The following is a 22,092-nucleotide window of genomic DNA, read 5'->3' on the forward strand; positions in this document are numbered from 1 at the left end:
GGTGCTGTGGACATCCTGTCTCCATTTCTTACAGACTGAGCTGCTAAAATATATCAGTGAACTTGTGTTGAGTATGGGTGCAACCAAGTGTACAATTTTCCTTAACTTCAATTTTCCTTAACTAACGGAAATATATTAAAAAGTAATAAACAACAATAAATAGAATAGATGAAGAAAAGACAGATCCATTGGCAGGGTTCATTAAAGGGGGACATATAGAAAATATTTTGTACTGTATATTTTTTGGGGGGGCAGATTGATTTTTCCTCAACATTGGGAGGAAACGAACCCCCCGCCACAAAGAATGTGTGGTTACGCCCAAGGCTGAATTTGAAGGAGATCGACTATTTAATCAGCATTGTGTGAGGAATAGAGTACCTCAGGAAAATAATAAGCTAAGTGGGTATGTGTGTGTGTGTTTGTGCGAGAGAGAGAGAGAGGGAGGGGCTGGTTACCAAGTGAAAGTGAAAGCACAGAATGATTCCGTATTTTGTGTAACAGTTATACTGAGCTCAGACATGGTAAGTACCATTTTGACCACTTTTGCTCTAGCAGGGAGAATGATCTCTTTGATCTTTGATTAAGAAGAAGACGTGTTTTAGGTTAGAATGGGTATCAGCCTTGTGATCCATTACACCATGCTGGATTTATTAAAATTGTGTTGATGTACTTTAGCTTCAGAGGAAGAAAATCGAACAAAATGGGTGGAGAGAATTCAACACCGACGCCTCCAGAAGGTCAGATCACTTTGCTGGAACCATTCAACAGCTGTTATACAGGATGTTCTAAAAGTCTCCATAATTAACACTTTTAAGCAAAGTGTAACTTTATCTGCAAAACATCCTCTACATGATCGATGTCTTGTAAACACACGCAGAGTTGTCTCTTCCACTCATGACGAGCTTGTTCTAACACATCTGGAGTTATTTATGTAATCGCATATCCATTCTTAACCTTCCTGATCCAGGCACGAGGATGGTTTCAATACGTTCTTCTTTTGTCAAGGGCGATCTTAAAGTCTATCTCAAGGAAGAAAAAACGACCTATAACTAAGTATGAAAAATTCTGGAAGACATTTTTCTAAAAAAAGTGTTAATTTCCCCTAAGTATGGAGACGTTTTAGACATCCTTGTTTACTGTATATTTGATTGCAGTCTTGCTAAAACATAACACTAGGAGTTGCATAGCGATGCCTCGCTATATCTGTATCACCATCAGTTTAGCACTGCAGAAATTCCAGATGTGGCCGAATCCTACCACTGGATCACCAAAAAAAAAAAAAAAATCAAAAAAAGAACTTCAGGGAAAGATTTACAATTAATTTACAAATGACAGCAATGAAAGTAAATAATAACTCCTTAATCGGTACAGTTCTTCACTAGAGTTCATACATGGTCTTAACCAGACCAAGGCCTTGTGGACCTTATTGTTAATCTTTCTATCTGATACAGGCTAGAAGTTTAAACCACCGTGACCTTGAACAGGTCATTAATAACGAGTTGATGAACATGATCATTCTGTGTTTTGTGAACTTCATACTTGATGTTTTTGGGAGTTGGGAGGAAACACTTCAAGACACAGGGAGAACGAGTTAAGTTCTGAATGATCTTTTTATTTACAGACTTTGAAGAATCAGACTTTGATGAACCATGGAGAAAAGTGGACTGGAAGTAAGTAATTGATTTTGGAGTGTTTTGTTTAGTTTAAATCGGGCTTTATATTTAATGAATCTACACAAAATAGGCTGATATCATGGAGGTAAAGTGGAGGGAAAATCTGTATAGTTACAGAAAAAAAATTGTGATTGCATACAGTACATCATCCTTCTTGGTGTAAACCCCTAAATTAGTTAAGGTCAGAAGTTACATAATTGGTTTAATGGAGTTGACCTGTGTGCAATTTAAATGTCATGTGATCTCAATATAAATATGTTCCTGGAAGGCCCAGAGCTTATTATATAAGAAACCATAATGAAGACAAATATATATATATATATATATATATATATATATATATATATATATATATATATATATATATATATATCAATACTAAAGTTCTGGAAAAGTATCGCAATCTTCATCCCATGAAGCAACATTAAATCTACTGTTAAAAGTGTAAAGGATATGGTACCATCACGACACGTCCCCCCAAGATCAGTGACCAGATAAAGAGGGATTAGTCAAAGAAAACACAAAGATGCAATACTCAAGAAAGACCCAAAGCTAAGTTGGCTGAACTGGACACTACATAAAGCTGGGTTTTTATGGATGTGTAGTGATAAGAAAGCCATTATTGAAAAAAAACAATATGAAGTGTAGGAGGCAATGTGGGAAAATGATCTCTGGTCTGATGAGACCAAAACAATTTGTCCTGGTGAAAAGTGCTATGTGTGGTAGAAATCCACCTCTGCTCATCACCTATGATCCTGTAACTGGTTCACCGGTTGTCCTGGCTCATCATTTTATCCATGTAAAAATTCCACAGTAGAGAAAAGCAATGTGTCTGCTCAAGGTAATGCCTCCTATTATGTCCTGTTACATGTTACATGTGACACCTTGTCCAGTTTAGCAGTATCTTATTATGTAATTTTGATATTTTGTCTTTATTCTTCAGTGAATGGGAATTATTGCATTAATAAACATACAACTATAACAGCTGTGTGTCTGTGTGTGTGTGTGTGTGTGTGTGTGTGTGTGTGTGTGTGTGTGTGTGTGTGTGTGTGTGTGTGTGTTTGCAGTATTATACCACCAGCACCAATATGTAGTCATTAAAATCTATTGTAAAAGTCATTGTAGTTTAAAAATGATAGTAAAGGTGCCATTACTGTAAACAGACAATATAGTCAGAATGTTCTAAATTCCATAATTATATGGAATGAACTTCCAACCTCAATACGGACCGCAGGATCCATCACTATCTTCAAAAAGGGCTAAAGACCCACCTCTTCCATGAACTAACCCCTAACTTGATGGATGCACATATATTTGGTACCTGATGCCTCCAAGTCCTTCAGCAGTTCATTTGTTGTCTTAGGGTTTGGTTCAATTTTGGACCAAAGTTTGTTCATCCCTGGGATGTGTGCCTCTTTCCTGAATGCATACAGTTGTTTGTACAGATGTTCGTTGTACCTGTAGTTTTGCTCCTAACGACGAACCAGACTTATGGAGGTTCACAATCGTTTTTTTCTTAGCGGAGTTGCTTGGGTTTTGACCCACTGGAATTGTGAAATAGTGAATTAGAGCTTCTAATCGATTGATTTAAAATGAACTCTGTTGTGAACATTTGTGGCATAATGGGTAGATGAGATTTGGCTGGAAATGACAAAGGAACGGGTCAAGGATGCATGGAGATCTGGGCAGTGATAGGGAACTAGGGAGCTAGGGAGGAAGATGGGGAGCTAGTGAGTGGTTTCAGACACAGCGTTGATTCTTTATTTTAGTTTCAGTTTCGATTTACAGTCAACGCTATTTGTAGTCAGTGGGCGGGGCCAGCGTCTGTAAGACAAAGAACCCGGATGTAATGCAGGCAGGAGAAGCCTGATGCTGTGAAGGTAGAAAAATAAAAAGAGCCATACCGGTATAAACTGCGAGTAAAAATTATTTACGGACCTTAAGAAGTTTTAAAACGTCTCAAAATGGCTAATACATGACCTGTTTTACACCGTTTTCCCCACAGAGGACGAGAAGAGATTAGATATGTCGAGACATTTTATTTAGGTTAAAGCAGAGAGAGAGAAGAGAGAGACGTTTTTGTTAATGTTTGTGTTACAGTGAATTCAGATATATTTTGGGGTCTTGGGACCAGTTTCCTTTATCATGCTGCTGTAGGAGACAGAGTAGAAATAGACAGGGTTTTGTTAAATCTGGTGTACTGACATTTCCTCCTACCAGAGCTTACTGCGCATGCGCACATCAGTATTGCGTCATCTTAGTCACGCCCATAATTGTTTTACTACTTTCGCGTGAACATGGAGTCTGATTGAGTGTTTTGCACTGTAAAACCATCCTACCTGTTTATTTTATATTGGTAGGACAACCTCTCCATTGCTCTATCAACGTCTTGTTGTTTTGTTTTGTTTTTTCAAAATTAAAATGCAGTAGTGAATTACACTGTATTTTACAACATGGCATTGAAGCAGCTCTGAGTTTTGAACCTTGAGTTATGTTTCTTAATACAGATCACTGTTCACTTATCAGCATGTGCATAATGTACTCTTAAACTATATTTTAACTATACTGCTACATTAAAAATGCACTATTGTTTTTAATTCTTTAATGAAAATCCACCCTGTATTTAATTGTGTTGTTTTTTCCCATTATTCTTTATCAGGATTTTTCAACCACGATTCAGTTAAATGAATAAAAAATGTGAGGATGGGAGTCCACACCAGCTTATGTACCTCCACCAACTCCACCAGGTAACTCCGATGACCATCCAAGTGCAAGTCCAAAAATTCCTTTCAGTTGATCATATAGGATTTGTGAGAACGTTCATCAATGGTTCCAAGTGTTTGCACGATTTAAGTCAGTGTTATGCACATGGGACAAGGAATTGCAATTACTTATTATTATTATTATTATTATTATTATTATTATTATTATTATTATTATTAAATAGAATGAAGCACAGCATACCTTGTTTTCAACAGGCCCACACGTTGAAGCGTTTGCATTTACATGGTTTAGGTTCAAACCCTCATTTCAAACATTGTACTGTACATGTAGTAGATATCTGTGGGCATATTCAGGGTTAAGTTATGTGTGTGTAGAGACAAGTTAAATCAGAAATCAGACCGTCTCAGTTGCACAATGTTCTGGTATTAGACTTAAGCTGCGGTTTCTTAAAAGCTCTCTTGCTAATCTCCTAACCTAGCAAAGCTCAAGAGATCATAATTCACAACAGGAGATTCTCCAATATGATAGATATACTCCAATAGATATACTCCAATATGGGGGGGGGGCATGTCACACGATAGGGAAGGCTTGGGGGGGCTTTAGTTACAAAAAGGTTGAGAACCTCTGCATTACATTATTGGAGTAGTTTACAATTACAATTACAATTAATTACTGATTTGTTTTACATTTCTCCTGCAGAAATACAGCAAATAAAATTTTATAAAAAAAAAAAAGTATTTGCAATTATAAAAAAATTACTCAAGATGATTTAAGGCTGAATACAAATACGGAAATGAATATTTGCACACCGATACAAAACTAATACAACTATGAAATTACACCGTGGCATCGTTTCCTCTTTTGTCAGAGAAAATCTGTTCAGGGTTTTGTTATAGTGTCAAAACTGACTGAAAGGCATTTTGTGTAGATACACATCATAAATATATCAGTACTGTATATTAATCATGACCGTGTAAAGCCGTACGTGACTTTTTTTTTTTACCTCAAGAATTTTGGAGACACACTTCCTGTTTGATGCTGACCACAATCCATTAAAGAAAGAAAAAAAAAAAAAGAAAAAACATGTCTTTATTTGTCACATTACAAATACGCTGAAATGACAATTTGTACATACGGTGAAATTATTTTCTTGGCATATCCTCGCTCGTTATGAAGTCGGGGTCAGAGTGCAGGGTCAGCCATGATACAGCAACCCTGGAGCAAAGAGGGTCGAGGGCCTTGCTCAACTCAAGGACCCAACAATGGCAGCATGCTGGGGCTTGAAACATCAACCTTCTAATCAGTAACCGTTGAGCCACTATTGACCAACTGATGCCCTTATATGATCGATCCATCCATCTTCTATACCGCTTTATCCTTTTCAGGGTCACGGGGAAACCTGGAGCCTATCCCAGGGAGCATCGGGCACAAGGCGGGGTACACCCTGGGCAGGGTCCCTTATATGATCTCACATGAAATTAAGTGATGTTATTTATATCACAGTTCCTATGCAAGGCCTTTTTAAAATAACTGAAAAGTTTTGATCTTCACTTATCAGGATTGTCCCAATTCACCTGAAGTCACCCTGCACATTACCTTACAGGGCTCAATAACCGTGTTGTATAATTTTTTAACAAAGTTGATCATTAATATTATCCAATGATAGCTAGATGATTATCTATGGCCTTTTGTGTTTGTAAAATGCTTTTACTTTCCATTTGCATTGGAATTGAGGCCAAATGAGAGGCTACATGTCCATGTCCATGTCCGTGTGTGTGTGTGTGTGTGTGTGTGTGTGTGTGTGTGTGAGAATACTGAAGGTATAAAAGTGGGAACTGGGGAAGCTGCTCTAACAGTCGACCCAGTCAGAAGCTGTGAGTACATCTTTACAAATCTGTTTGCAAAGCTGTTTGGAATTATTTTTATTTGTATGACTACACTGTTACGGCTCAGTCTAGGTTAGACCGTGCAGAGTAACCAGCTCGGGATTCAATGGAATTTGACCTTTAAATAAGGGAAGCCAGGAATAACAACACAACCAGGTTTGTGTTAAAAAGTAGTGGTATATTGTAACACACAAAATTATATACATATTACTGTACAAGGAACCAAACCAGGCGTAACTTCAGGGCGGGCCAAGGCCAAAATAATAGAAAAAAAGAATTCTATTGTTAGGTAGCAATCTTACCTTAAAGGAAAATAAATAAAATACAAGGATACTTCCCTAACTACCTAAGCAAAAAAAAAACAGACAAAAGGACCCTCTCCCAAAAGAAATGGCAGCCACACCCCTATTGCCGGTGAACCAAGTGAACATGTATACAATGGTGGATAGAATGAACAAAAAGGGTACAGGGACAACCAAACTCAAAGTCAAAAACAAGAACAGCAGTCAGAATATAGCATAAAGCATCACAATCAAACACAATCTCTAAACACCAACACATGTAACCACCTCCAACATCCCACACCATTCTCACTCCTCTTCCTCTTTAAATATGGTTGTCATCCTGGGAGGCAGGAGAAAGGCAGGCTAGGGCAGGCTGGAAACTCTGGGAGGGAGTTTGACCTGCACACAAAATATGGCACAGCACACAAAAAACTTCCCATTCCAAAGATAGTGGGTTGTAACACACACACACACACACACACACATATATATTAGTTTAAAAACATCTGATGATCAGGGCCGATTATATCCTGTCAATCAAAAGATGGCGGGAAAACACATGGATTTCGTGCTGTGTGTAAAGATGTCGTCTCTTGTGTGGAATGATGACAAATCTGCAGTTTGTAAACTCTGCAATGTCTGTCATCTCTGCACTAATAACGGAAGTAAATTTTACGACGGAGGAGTTTCAGTGTTGAGTCGATCCCCGCCCCCCTGAATTAAAAGGCCAGTACACGTTGATAGATTTAAATGAAGACGAGTTGGCAAAAAAAGTATATATATTGTACATAAGAATATATTTGTAAAGTAGTATATCTCAATCAATGTTAATGAATTAATAACATTCAATAAGTGAAGAAATCTTACTTTAATCTTCAGAATTGAGTTCCTGTTAATGCGAGTAATGTGTTTTCTGTTCATGAGACCAGTTACCGTCAAACAACTTGCTGAAATGGACAGAATAAGGTTTTTATTTGCAATTCCTTCAGAATTCTTTTAAATTAATAATACTTAATTTAAAAGAAGGAACAGATGGCAGAACTATGGGTATCGGCCGATATCACTCTGAATAATCGCTTATCGGTATCGGCTGAGAAATTTAGTATCGGTGCATCTCTAATATATTATTATTATTTATAGCTTTTTTTTTTTTTTTTTTTACTGGAACTAAACAGTCAAAATCTACTTTTCCCATCAGCATTGTTCAACTGGATTCATTGAACTGAATAAAATGGGAGGGCCTGAGACTAAAATTCCTCCATATATTTCTCCTCCACCATCTCCATCACCACCTCCAGGAGTCTTAGTCTTATAATATTTAATCAGATGATGATATGTTAACCTTAATAGTACATACTGATACTGTTTATTATTTACTCCTGATTTAGCCTAGTTATTAATGAATTTATTTTCCCAATTATGGGAGTTAATCTAGGAGTGAGAATGTGTAATGCACGAGTACGTGATGTGACTCGAAAAAAACTTGGAGCACAGCATAAAATAAACATTATTACTGATGATAGACAAGGCGCACATGTACAGGACATCATCACAGCCTTAAAGGGGTTTCTTGAGGAAGGATATAAAGTGAGGGGAACATTTTCTCTCACAATATGTGACAAAACAGTTATTTTTAGCATTGTTACGATATAAAATGTTAATATATATGACTTTAGAATACTGTTCATGTAGTCAGTCTTTATAGTACAGCTGTAGCTCTGTAGTAACCTACACTGATTTTTGCACAGTAAAACATCTGTAATATTTATTCTTTCACCAATTTGCAGTTTAATCCTGTTACTCCCACGTCTGAGAATGACTCCAAATACAACAAAAACCCCAAAACTTCTGATAAACCCTTCTGCTTGGTCAATGTTATAGCTGCAAGCACAGTGTCACTCATGGAACAAAAGCTTATTGAAAAGATGAAAGAGATCCGTGAGAAGGCTTCAGAGTATAGTAAGTCCTGTTATTATAGTCAGAGGTAAAGCTGCAACAGTTTTATGATCTTCAGGACAGAGGAGATTATGATTAGTGGTTTCTCAGGAACACGACAAGCTGTGACTTTTATCTTATTAACATCAGGGGAGAAAATAAAGAGAGAGACTCGTAAGAGAAACTGTTTATAGCTGCGAGAGCAGAAGCGATAACAGAAGATAACTTCTATCATGGATGTTCCACAACACAGAATGCATCTAATTGATAAAACTTTAATTAATAAAAATTGTAATCAGTGATAAATGACTATGATAAGAATTAAACACTGCAGGTATTAATCCTATTGTACAGATTTGCCTCACGTAATCATCTTGGAAAAAAAGAGGACGAAGCCTGCAAACTGGTTAAAGAGGACCTAAGAAAGGTCTACACCAGCAAGAAGATCAGAGAAAAGGTAATTGTGTAATTAAATGGTGTATATTAGTGTCACATTGTGGTGAACTCGCAACTGCAGTTCCCAGAATGCAGTGCCAACTACAAACACGGCCGACAAGAACTACACTTCCTGGCCATGCACGAACTCAAGTTCAAACAATGACATGGATGTTCCGATCCTCAAGGCGCTCGATCAGATCGTGAATCTCACCAACGATGCTCTGGAAGACCAAAACCCTAGTGAGAAATATGAGTGAAGGCGCTATTTTTTGTTCTTTTCCACCCCTACACCAGTGCAGAGTATTTAGGACAGTGAAAAGACATGAAATTGTGTCTAAAGTACATTATTAAAGTAAAGCTAATTTCTTCTACTGTAATCATAACTGGTTTGTGTTTCTGTCGCTGTCATGTTCCTACTGCACTCTGGACTTTTTATATTCCATTAAATTAATAATTATAATGACGTTTGGTCCTACTTGTTTTTTAAGATTTATACCATTACACTAAACATGTTTTGACAGATACAAATAACACAAACACGAGTAATGTACAATACTGTTTCATAGTTCATACATAAATATGCAGGACTAGAACACCCAAAGAACGAATCCTCTTTCATTAACTACCAAGGAACACTGACTAACTACTCTCTCAGTAATTAGGGCTAGGCCTCGAGAAATAAACTTAAGGAAGAACAACTCCAAAGAGGGGGAAACAAAGGGTTACGCCACACTGGACTTGAACCTGAGGCTGGAGGATGGAGAGACCTACATGCAGCGCAGTGAACTACCAACCCTACACAAACCGACCATGGACCATGCTCACGAGGAGTAAACTGGAAAATAAAAAGGTCAGAGAGGACTGACTTACAAAGGAAATAAGTAAACAAGTTTTTTTTTTTAAAGCAAGGAACTGGAGAAAACCAGAGGAACCCCAAGGGACAAGGTCCAAGAGGTTTGATCTGACACAGCGAGAAAGCTTCAGAGAGACGGGAAACCTGAGAGATAAACTCGAGAGTGTTTACAAAATTACCGGCTTAGCCTCAATACAGCACTCAACAAGGAGAACTTCCTAGTTCTTCTTAGTTGTCCGTCGTGGCGACGAAGACCATTTTGTCATCAGAGATGAAGCATGCGTAGATGGCTAGTCAGGCCAATCTCTGCACGTAAAGTCCTAAGGCAGGTGGGACAGGGGATGGGGTGGACGTCTCCGGGAAGGTTGCTGGCACAGGTTTTTCTGGCTTGCCTCTTTCGTTCGGCTGCAGCTTTCCAATTTATCTCACACAGCAAAGAGCCCTTGTGGATGGAGGAGTGCCAGGTGTCACGATCCAATGCAGTCTGTTCCCAGGAGGCAGGATTGATGTTAAACGCTTTCAGTGAGGCTTTAAGGGTATCTTTGAAGCGTTTCTTTTAGCCTTCTTGGCAACGCTGACCTTGCTGGAGCTTGCCATAGAGGAGTCTCTTTGGTAGACGTTGGTCTGTCATGCGTATCACACGTCCTGCCCAGCGTAGCTGGGTCGTCATCAAGATGGTGAAGATGCTTAGGAGGCCTGCTTGATTGAGAACCACAGTGTCTGGGACTTTGTTCTGCCACTTGATGCCAAGGATTTTCCTGAGACTGGTGGTGTGAAAATGGTTCAGTTTCCTGGCATGACGTTGGCACACTGTCCACGTTTCACATGCATACAGCAGTGTGGGGAGCACAACTGCCCTGTACACTTTCAGCTCGGTCTGGATGGTGATGCCTCTTCGGTTCCAAACCTTGGCATACAATCTCCCGAAAGCTGAGCTGGCTCTCGCAATGCGGACGTTAACTTCGTCATCTATTGTGGCATTTTGTGACAACGTGCTGCCGAGGTGAACTTGGTCACTGTTTTCAGTCTCTGACCATTGACAGTGATGTTGGACTCTGTATAGGGCTTCCCTGGGCTGGCTGATGAATGACCTCAGTCTTCTTGGTGTTGATGGTGAGAAGGAAGTTTGTGCAGACACTAGAAAACCTGTTAACGCTGCGTTGCATGTCCGTTTCTGTGCTATTGTTAAGGGCACGGTCATCAGCAAAGAGGAAGTTCCTGATGATGTCTGTCGAAACCTTGGTTTTCACTTGGAGCAACCTGAGGTTGTACAGATTATCATCTGTGCGGTACTTGATGCCTATCCCAGCATCACCGTCTCCAAAGGTGTCAGTCAGCATTGCGGAGAACATGAGGCTGAACAGGGTTGGCCCCAGGACACAACCCTGCTTGACGCCGTTTAGCATGTAAGAAGCCCTTCAAGCCTTTCAGTACAGTCACAGGTGGACCGGGTTGCTACTCATCACTGAGGGGACAAAGAAAAATTGGTTGTTGTTTTTTTTTTTACATGTCACCAGCACAAATTCTACAAATATACTTTTATTTAATAAAACAATGTATTTACAATTGAAACATCGGCTATGAGCCGGGGCCCTGTGTGTGTGGAGCTTGCATGTTCTCCCCGTGTGGGGGTTTCCTCCGGGTACTCCGGTTTCCTCCCCCAGTCCAAAGACATGCATGGTAGGCCGATTGGCTTGTCTACAGTGTCCGTAGTGTATGAATGGGTGTGTGAATGTGTATATGATTGTGCCCTGCGATGGACTGGCACCCTGTCCCGGGTGTACCCTGCCTTGTGCCTGATGCTCCCTGGGATATGCTCCAGGTTCCCCTGCAACCCTGAAAAGGAGTAAGCGGTAGAAGATGGATGGATGGATGGATGGACATCTGCTATGAGATGTTCCACTGGCAACAATCCAGTATCTACAATTTAATGTTAATATTATTTACACCACAGTGGTACTGAATGCTCGATTGGTCAGAAGGTATTAACGAATCTTTTATAACAGGAACTCTGACAGTAGTTCCAGACACAAGATAAACCACAGGTTTATATTAATGAGAGTCATTCTAATTCTTCACTATATCTATAGTAACACCTTACAGAGTAGCAAAATAAGAAGAGAGAGACTTTTTTGTTGGCGTTTGTGTTACAATGAATTCATATATTTTGGGGCCTCGGGACCAGTTTTCTTTATCATGTTGCTGTAGACAGCATGGAAATAGACAGGGTTTTGTTAAATCCGATGTCCTGACATTTCATCCCCCCAGTCAGACAGTCCTCCCAGGGCTACTAGCCAAGAACTGATCACAGAAAAAAAGTGAAATAATCATAGAAAGCCCTCACTGGCCTTCAGCAACAGTCATTATACGTTTGTATTTTTGTAGATGGAGACGTGCAGGAATCTGCTGGGTATCCCAGTGAACCACATCTTCCCTGTTAAAAACTACCATGAGGAGATGGACACAGACGATGACATGGATGCTCTGATTCTCAAAGCACTGGATCAGATCGTGAGCGTCGCCTGTGACGCACTGAGAAAAAAAAAGAAAGACATCTCTGACCTCTGGTGAAAAATCTGAGTAAGGACTCGGATCCCAAACGTCTCAGTGGCATTAGTGCAACACAGAGTGCTTTACAAAGCATTAAAAACACATTAGGATTACAGTTCTTCCTAAATGGAGAAGGGTACCAAGTATGTGTGGTGGAAGGCTATGTACAACCACCTTGTAGGGGAATTATTCAAAACTTAACTAAGGAAGATTGAGTGAGCAACAGGATCCTAGTCCCCTAACCCAGTGCTTTTAGTCTCTGTACAGCTTGTGGTTGTATTTTGGTATCCATCGTGTTGCAACACAGTGATGCTCAAGATGAGGTGAGCTTCAGGATTTGTTCTGTAGCACAGCAGCCACCTGAAGTGTGTGTATATATAACAAGGTCAGTATAGTTTGGTCTTTATCCCTTAGGAAGAAAACACGACACTTGCTTACTAGTGTTCAGTTGAAGATGGGAAGCATAATGTACATCACCACTCTTATAACTTTGATGAGGCGCTGAATGTCCAGCAGAAGGCAGAGTAATGTCTCTCCACCCAATGACCCTTAGCGATTGTGCTCACGCTGAAGACTGAAGCTTGATCCAGCGAGGCCGCAATCCCGGCTAACGGAGATCCAGTGGAGAAGACGGACAATACACAACCCTATCCGATAAGTCAGCCAACTCTTCTCACACCATAAGTAATGGCATCCGTTACGTTCTGAGTTCGTTTGAACAAACAAAACAAAACAAAACAAAACAAAACAAAACAAAACTTTATGTGAAACATAAAGAAAACACGGGAGTTTTCGACTACACCGGATAATAACTCTGTAAGCGCTAACAGGCCTATTTCCCCGCTCCACACACACACACGAAGGAAAACCCGTTTTATCGCCTTCTAGAACAGACTCGTTAAAGACAAACGGATTTTTAGAAACAACGTAATGTGTCTCTGGAACACGTCACGGGTCTAAACTGAACTTTTTTTTTACCGCTGTAATATTCCCGAAGTTCACTCATCAGCTCAACTCCCGCCGCTGCTCTAATTCCCTCTCACCCCGCCTCTCCTCGCACAAAATGGCGGTGTAAACGTCATCGCAATATCAAAATAAAAGTCTTTACCGAATAGACTTTGTAGGCTCCCCTACATATGCATCGCTAAAATAAGAGTAATGTAATATTCTGTCTTTATGGAATATATTCGATTATGTTATGTTACTTTAGTTACAGTTAGAATAAGACAAAGATTTAACTCCCTTTCAGAGTTAATACACCGTAAATGTAAGACTCTGACCAGGATGTCTCACATGTCAGTCTCAGTCCTTCAGTCCAGCAGATCAGCTGTTTATAAATCAGATTTGAAAATCAGCAGAATTATCATGTTAGCCAAGTTCTTTGGTCTGTGGTTTGAAATGGTGCCTTGCTTTTCGTGCTGTCGCCATTAATTACAGATTTCAAGTGCATATATATATATATATATATATATATATATATATATATATATATATATATATATATATATAATTTTTTTTATTATTATTTTATTTATTTATAAAAAAAATTGCTGGAAGATTAAAAACCTTTTCTTACATGACAAAATCTACTTTTCTCATCAGCATTGTTCATCTGGATTCATTGAACTGAATAAATTGGGAGGGTCTGAGTCTACACCTCAACGACCTCGAACACCTCCACAACCTCGAACACCTTCACCACCTCCATCGCCTCCATGTGAGTCTTAGTCTTATAATATTTATTAGATGATGATCAATATGTTAACGTGTATAAAACCTGTTAGATTTTGATAAAACTGTCAATTTCTGCTCACTTACTGTATCAGTTTGACATAATCTGATTTTCTTTGATTGTTGATGATTATCGACTTGGGGTAGTTGTCCACAAGCCCCTCATAATACTGTACTCTGCCATATTTTTTACCCATTCTTTTAACTCAGTCAGGGTTGTGGTCCTCCTTGCTTAGACACAGTTTCAGTTCAGTCCACAAATTTTTCACAGCTAAAATGGTGTTCCCTTTCAAAGGGAACTTCGATGTTGCGTTTAGCATAACACTATGGGAACGCCTCTCGCGCGCGACCGGCATCTGAAGCTTGTGTAAAATCATGCCTATTTATAGGCCTGCCATGATCAAGTGACGTGGTAATTAAGCGCGTCGCGTGATATAAATATGGCACCTCTGAACCACGCCATCAGCCTCTATTATCTGAAGCGAAGACGCAATTCAAAGGCCTGCCCTGGTATGACAAAGCTACGCAACGTCTCGTTACATTCTCAGGGAACCGGGTTACCCAGACCTTCCCTTTCAAAGGGAACTTCGACGTTGCGTTTAGCATAACACTATGGGAACAGGAATACCCAGTCCGTCGTACTGAGGGTACGGCCTATTCAAAAAGACCCAAGCCCAAGGGTCACTGCAAGACACGAGCCCGGGGTGGAATGAATATCCAGGCTGTAATAACAAATGAATGTGTGTGGCGTAGACCACTCTGCAGCAGCACACACATCCTGTAAGGATACCCCTTTGGACAAAGCCTTCACGGAGGCGACCGCCCTAGTGGAATGAGCCCGTAAGCCAAGAGGCGTAGTGAGACCGCGCGCTTTTTGAATCGTGAATCGTGCGTTTTGTTTCGACTATAAACATGTTTTCGGAAAATGGTTCGCCAGCGAGGATACGTACACAGAACTGTTGCTAAATACATAAGCTTTTGTCTATGCTTTGACATCCCATGTCCCCACTGGCTGACAGTCAAGTCGTGTAAATTTATGACCTCTGGTAACACTGTTTGATCTGAATGTGTGATCTTTCCTGGCAGTTGTCTGTCTGTGTCTGTGTGAGAAACGTGTGATTTCTGGGGGTTTTGCTGACTAGAATGGTTACAAATGTGTTTATGTTAACGAATTAAGGAGAGAGTCGTGCATCTCAGTGCTTAAATAATGGTTAAAACGTTGTAGTTAAAACACAGTAGAAACTCTGCAACTATCTGTTACGATGTCTGCTCCGAGAAATCCTAATACCCCTAGAGGAATGTTGTGTATTCACCAACACGAGGACCTGTTGAAATGAGAGAGGACCTGACTTCTGCTCCAAGAAAAAAAAAACCCAAGATGTTAGTTTGATAATTTATTCATGGAGATATTGTAAAGACGTTGTTGTTTAACCCTGAGCAGGGCGTCAACAACTCCACAGATCGTGTCTTAAGTCCGAAGGTTTATTTAGGAGGTAGAAAAAACATTTAAAGATGATGTTTTAAAAGAAACAGGTGTTTTGTACATAATGCTAAAAAAGAAAAATGTTTGTAGTCCAATGTGAAATAAATGGGTGGAGACACACTGAGTACATTTCTGTTCCACAGTCTATAAGGATCCCCACCATTAATGCAGAGCGACAAATGTACGCACCCTCCATGTGAAGGATTAAGTTGACTAGTCACTTACAGTTATAAAGACATGTCCTTGTGCAGACTTACCTTCACACCAGCATTGCCCACTGACACGTCTTCTCCCATGTCAATGTATAAGAAAAGGCAAAAAGTAATATGAGATATATAAGAATATATTTGATCTAATATAAGATATTATAATGAAAAAACGAAATAATATTATTTAACTAGGTCTGGCATTCAGCCCTCTTAAGTGTAAGAGCATTATCAGTATTGTACGGCAGTTGGAACGGTAGTTAGGGGCAGTTGGGACACTAGTTAGGGGCAGTTGGGACAGTAGTTAGCTTTCAGATGTCAGATGAAAAACTACTTTTTGAGTCACAGTGCCAAAGTACTGCAGAATATTTCAATGCTTCTTTTTCAGCCTGAAGGACTGGCATTTATTTAATAGACAGATGGCACAGCCATATACTTGGTCAGAGGATTTTAGGAATTTCTTTAAGAAACGTTCATTGTTTTTTTTGTTCTTTTATCATGGCGTCAGTTTGCATACTTACTTTGGTTAGTGACTTAAACTGTTTTATTAGGAGGTGACAGATTTAGTTAACAGGGAATGATGATAGGTGAAGATTAAGTTGGTATGCGTGTACAAAATAAAACTGTCTATGTATATTTGTCTGTTATGTATCTGTTTAAGCACTACTGTAATAGCGATATAAAGAGAGAGAGAGAGAGAGAGAGAGAGAGAGAGAGAGAGAGAGTCCATTAGCTAATTCATAGAACCCATTTCTACCTTTTTAAGTTCGTTATACATGTTTCTTTTGAAACATTGTGTTCAGACATTGCAAATCATTAGTCTGAAGGTTGAGGGTTCCTTAGACTTTTGCTTCTTCAGCATCAACAAAGTCTAAACAAAGACTAAACTCAGAAACAATATAACTGTCTGGTTGTGATCGGAATAAATGGCAATGTGAAAGGTGACTTAATTCCCAATGAGATTTCTCTATGTTCTATATGACCTTTCTACAGTATATGCCATTAAGTCCTAGTTTCCAGCCATCATTACAGCAGATGTGTGATGTACATCTAGACAATCTGATAACAAACTACACACAACATTTATGTTGAGAAAATTCAGCTTGCTCTTTGTTCCCAAATAACATTGGTCCAGATCCATAGTTTACATCATCTGCTCACACGTATTTAATCTGTATTACAAGTACTGAACAAGTTAGAGGAGGAGAACGTGTAGCTTTACTGTTCATTGGAACTTTATTGTTTATTTGGATCTGTCTTGTTTCATGTTCATATTCATATTCATATTCAGACTCTCCTAGGAGTGTCTGGCATCTGACATAACATATGAATGTAGGAACATGGATTTTCACCATGCGCTCCACCGGCACACTAGTTGAAAAGAAAATCAAACATATTAAAAGTTCAAAGGTCAGGCAGTGCCGGAGTAAGCAAAATAAAAGCAAATCACCTATTTAGATTATATCTATGATTAAGTTCACTTTCAGTTAAGAAATGAAGCTTATGTTAAGGTTATTCTTCCACAGATGTCTTCAGAAGAAATTGATGACCGATTCCCTAGGTATTGTGTCTCAATTTAAAATAAACACTTACATGCAGATACAGAAGGTATGATATTGTATAGGAAAGAAAATCATGATTACATTTCTGCTTATTCGTGTAAACGTCAACTGCATTGTGTAATCGAATTTCATGTATTGATACTTTTTTTTTTTTTTAAATCATTTGTCATTCACACTTATAGCCTTCTAGCTCCATTGTAGTCAGTTTGCTCTTTGAGCAGAATTAGCAGCCTTTGGACTGTGGATAGTTCTATGAGAGAGATAAAAGTAGTAGACGCAGAGTGTTTCTTTTTTGTCTATATTGCTCATTTCGTTCAGTGCTTTAATGTCTATAAATCCTGCAGAGATGTTAGGTATGAGATTTGTATTGTAAACTACACCGGATTTTAGTTACTATTGTTCTACAACTTCAAGTTAGTCATTTCTCCTGGTTTAAAAGGCTGTATTCTACTGGAGAAAATCTAACTGGAGCAACGTAATTTTAAAATGATTGCCAACTTAACAACTTGTGTTCAGAATTATGGTAATTAAGGACACGACACTTAAATTCCTGTTAAATAATGTGGAAATTATTGGTTGGATGTGTACGGAAATTCATTATTAATCATTTACTTTTTTTTTCACCAGCCTTACATATGTATAGGGCAGGATCAACCAAGATGAGCCTTGTGATTTGTTTCTAAGCGTGACGTACCGAGAACGCCGCCATAGCGACTGTGGTCCTGCTTCTGAATCAGGGGTTTTAGGAAGTGTTCGAAACATCGCTGCCATTCTAGAAATGTCCACATTAGGAGGCAGAGCCAAAGGAGCTAGCAGGAATTACTTACAGGTAACACTGTTTTTATGAAATCAAACAACAGCATATCCATTATATGTAATGAATATGAAAACGTTATTCAGAATGAAGAAAAATATGAATAGGAGGCACACTGGTCGGTTTAGGTTTGTTTTAATGTTTAAGTTCCTGACGCATTCCCTCATCGTTTTGTTAACATATGGTTTATAGGGATAATGAGTAAGTATTTGCCCTGTTCTCCAGGCGAGCCCGGACATCCTCAGATGAAACCATGACTCTCTGAGTTCAGACGAAGAGATCCAGAGTCGCCATCACACCATCAGCGGCCCCTTAACTGACTACGAGATCCCCATTGCACAGCAAGAGGGCACAGAACAAGGCGAAGTTACCAAATCTCTGCGAATTACTGATGAACCAATGGAAACACTCCCTGAGAGACCAACCCCAGAGCCCCGCCCCCGCTCCATGCTCACTCAAGAAGAGTGGTCACGTGTGGATGCCACGGCAACCTTGAGGAGGCCCCGCACACCTCACGACTCGAGCAGCGAGAGGGTCCAGCTCAACGAGACCAGCACTGTGAGACGACGGCCAAAAGTAATAGCACCCACTCAGAGGGATGATGCGACAGATGCTGCTATTCGTGTAAGACCTGTATCAGAGGTGGAACATGTATATCGGGAAAGTGATATGAGCGAGGATTTCCGGCGAGCGCTGAAGCCTCCAGTTTCCCCCAAACCATCTTTGGGCCTCAGGAAGCCTGAGCCTCCCACCCCAACCAGGAGAGTCCCACTTCCAGGACCGGAGAACCAACACAGCACAGGTATTGCTAAATTAACATGGATAATAATGTCTGAGAAATTGCTAAACCAGCCTTAAGGACATGCTGAAAGAGCAGAAATTACGTCTCATTATGTGAATTTTTTTCATTCCTAGTCTTTAAAATATTTTGTTGGGTTTATGATTCTTTCGAATTAGATTATATACCTTGTGTATATATTCATAATTTTTTCTCTGATGGTTTTGACTCTTTAGTGGAGGGCAAAAGAGTTCCACCGCCTGTGTCTCCAAAGCCAAGCCCTCCTCCTACACTTCCTAAACCAATCAAAATGAAGCCCTTACCAACACACACACTTACCCCACCCAGTGACCTAAACACACACCCACACTCCTCTACCATTCTCCCCGAGCAAGTGGATCATCCTATACTCAGTCCATCAACCCCGACCCCCAAACCAGCAGAATCTCACACTTTGTCCCCATGACCTTTGACATCTCCCGCTCAGAGCCCCCAAACCCCCCAAACTCCTTCTACCCCTGGGTGCGGATCTGCCCCAGTCAAACCCCCGAGATCTTCCATGGCAGGGCTGTCAGTGGACATTCCCAGCCCTTTTGAGGCAGAGCCACGAGAGGTGGAAAAACACAACGAGGATGACGAGCAAAAGAGACAAAGGAAAGAGATAGCAGTGATTAAGGGGCAAGAGATGGGAACTTCCAGCGAGGTCACAAAGCTGACAGAGGGATCAGAGCAGGTGCTGATGAGGCAGAGGAAAGTGGGTGTGGCCAGACAGATGCAGATCGAAGGAGACATCGAAAGCACAACAGAAGATGGCGTTGTAACTGCAGATGAAATTCGACAGAGGGCGCCAAATGTCAGCGGAACGGATGAAGGCAGAATTCATGGAGAAGAAGAAATAAACCAGCTAAGGCTGGACGAGACCAGTGCCTCCTTAGCTGCAGCACTGGAGGTTGTAGAGGAAAGGATCATGACCGAAGACAAGTATTTTTTAATTCATCATTAAATATTACAATTAATAAATATTAGTTGATACTAATTAAAATGAATAAATATTTTCAAATCCCACCTTGTTTTTTTCTTTCTCTTGTGTTCCAGTTCTGAAACGGAGAATAAAAGCACTGTCAACATTCTTGATGATATTGGAAGCATGTTCGATGACCTCGCTGACCAGTTGGATGCCATGCTGGATTAAAAATGAAAAAGAAAAAAAAAGCACAAAATAAATCGTAAACAGAAAAGCACAGCATCGTCTTCATCTGAGCGCCTGATCTGTTTAAAGCCACGCTTCAATGAATAAACAAATAAACACTGATTTGTTGATCTTATCAAGGATTTTTTTTTTTTAAAAGGACCTACTGGAAGGCAGAGATCTTGGGTTTAAATCGTTAAATCCATGAAACATCGACATCAACATCGTTTGGTGAAGGTTTTGGAGCCAGGACGTACGGACTGTTCTCATGCTGCTTCCAGAGATAAGCACAATTAAATGCTAACAAACTATTTAAACATTGTTAAGGTCAAGAAATGCTAGCAATGTGTCAGAGTGTGTGTGTGTGTGTGTGTGTGTGTGTGTGTGTGTGTGTGTGTGTGTGTGTGTATTTCTATGTGTGTACTATGTTTGGGCTTTCCTTCACTGGCGATCGACATTTGTGTATTCATTTTTCAATAATAATTGGAATCACCATTTTTGTGCTTTAATGTTGAGTTGGATACCCAGCTATGACGTTTTCAAAGGGGAACAGAGGACAAAATTTTGGAGGGAAAAAAACCCCTGATTGATATGTTAAGGAATACGCTAAAAGTCGAGGAACATTGCTAGCTAGCTGAAATATTTCACAATATTTAGCAAATATTAGCACAATATTTCATCTTTTCATCTGAAAGACTCTGTCTCTCTAAGATCCTCTTTTTATACCCAATCATCTCACTGACCTGATCCCAATTAACCTCCAGCTGTTTCTTTTTTAGTAACACTTACTTTTCCAGCCGTTTGTTGCCCCGTCCCAACTTTTTTGAGACGTGTTGTGGCCATCAAATTCAAAATCACCTTCTTTTTTATTTCTTAAAATGGTACATTTGCTCAGTTTAAACAGTTGATATATTTTCTATGTTCTATTGTGAATAAAATATGGGTTTATGAGATTTGCAAATCGCTGTATTCTGTTTTTATTTACACTTTACACAGTGTCCCAAGTTTTTTATTTGGAATTGGGTTATATATTTGTTTTCCTTTTTTTCTCTTAAAACAATTCTGTATGTCAAATGATTTTCATATGTTGCAGTTTCACAACGAAGGTGAGAAAAAGTTCTGATCTCATTTCATTTGTTGTTTACATCTGTTACAAAAAATGTTACAGGGCACTGTGGCGCGGCTTCTAAGTGGTCACATGACTTTGTTTTGGTTGGTTCACTTCCCGGTTGAGTATTGGGTTATGCTTGAGTGTAAAAAAGAGTGGGCCAAAATTTCTCCAAAATGATAAAAGAGACTGATAAACTCCTACAAAAAATGTTTACCTCAAGCTAAACATGCTTCTACATGTTACTGAATAATAGGGTGTATTTTCACCCCACCTGCTTGTTGAAGGTTGGCTGCTTTTGTTGAGAAAATGACTACACATTGAAATCTGTTGTATACTTTTCTTTTGTCACCTGAAGGTACAGGTTTATAGAAAGTTTATAGAAGTTGGTGAGGACCACAATTGTTATTTCGGCCCTGATAAACAAAAACATCATTCTCTCTGCATGACCGGTATCCCTCAAGTGCTTGAGAAAAGTCCACTTCAGCAAGAAAATTAAGGAAAAGGTTGGTCATATAATACTTCCTGCTTTATTACGTAAGTGGGTTTTTTTTTAATGTCGAATCCCCTTGGGCGGTAACTGTTTAATCCAAAACGTTGATCATCATTACCCAGTTTTCAAGTTGTACCTGTATGCAAAGTACAGAGACCTCAAGGCTTGATTTAAATGATAACATGTAATCCTTTTCCCTTCCTCTTATTCCGCTTTTTCCCCCCATCTGGCAGGTATCCCTCGAAAGGTTGTCCTGACAGATGTTGATTCAGCGTGCTCATTAGTTAGCAATGATATAAGGACCATCTACAAAAGCAGGCGTGTTAAGGAAAGGCAAGTCCAAAGAAAAGTTAATTTTGCACATGTGCACAACAGCTGGTCAGTG

At 39.6% G+C, this 22,092-nt stretch overlaps 2 protein-coding genes and 1 long non-coding RNA gene across 9 annotated transcripts in view; 2 read left to right on the plus strand and 1 right to left on the minus strand.

The window, feature by feature from the left end:
• Positions 1 to 22,059, plus strand: part of LOC128629200 (interferon-induced protein 44-like) — a 55,548-nt gene extending 33,489 nt beyond the window's left edge. The window contains exon 7 of the mRNA XM_053676209.1: positions 21,941 to 22,059. Coding sequence (XP_053532184.1) covers positions 21,941 to 21,964 — 24 coding nt within the window. The 3' untranslated portion in view covers positions 21,965 to 22,059. The remainder of the gene's footprint in view (positions 1 to 21,940) is intronic.
• LOC128629204 (caskin-1) lies at positions 542 to 21,067 on the plus strand. Of its 7 annotated transcripts, XR_008393540.1 has the most exons (10): positions 542 to 737; positions 1,622 to 1,670; positions 4,333 to 4,420; positions 5,783 to 6,271; positions 8,857 to 8,959; positions 13,946 to 14,060; positions 17,953 to 18,154; positions 18,365 to 18,941; positions 19,154 to 19,898; positions 20,013 to 21,067. XR_008393540.1 is itself a non-coding variant. In XM_053676227.1 (4 exons), exons 2-3 carry the CDS (start codon positions 18,539 to 18,541, stop codon positions 19,381 to 19,383), a joined length of 633 nt encoding a protein of 210 aa, XP_053532202.1. In that variant the 5' UTR covers positions 17,953 to 18,154; positions 18,365 to 18,538; the 3' UTR covers positions 19,384 to 19,898; positions 20,013 to 21,067. The 7 variants fall into 7 exon arrangements, 1 of the variants encoding a protein (XP_053532202.1); XR_008393543.1 differs by lacking the exons at positions 542 to 737; positions 1,622 to 1,670 and adding an exon at positions 2,902 to 2,990; XR_008393542.1 differs by lacking the exons at positions 542 to 737; positions 1,622 to 1,670 and adding an exon at positions 3,497 to 3,553.
• Positions 8,678 to 13,786, minus strand: LOC128629214 (uncharacterized). Its single transcript, XR_008393557.1, has 2 exons — positions 12,782 to 13,786; positions 8,678 to 11,258 (listed from the first exon to the last, which is right to left on the minus strand). It is a non-coding gene; the product is annotated as an uncharacterized LOC128629214 (long non-coding RNA).
• Positions 22,060 to 22,092: the final 33 nt, after the last annotated feature.

Source organism: Ictalurus punctatus, chromosome 26 (genome assembly GCF_001660625.3).
Source record: "Ictalurus punctatus breed USDA103 chromosome 26, Coco_2.0, whole genome shotgun sequence".
NCBI lineage: Eukaryota > Metazoa > Chordata > Actinopteri > Siluriformes > Ictaluridae > Ictalurus > Ictalurus punctatus.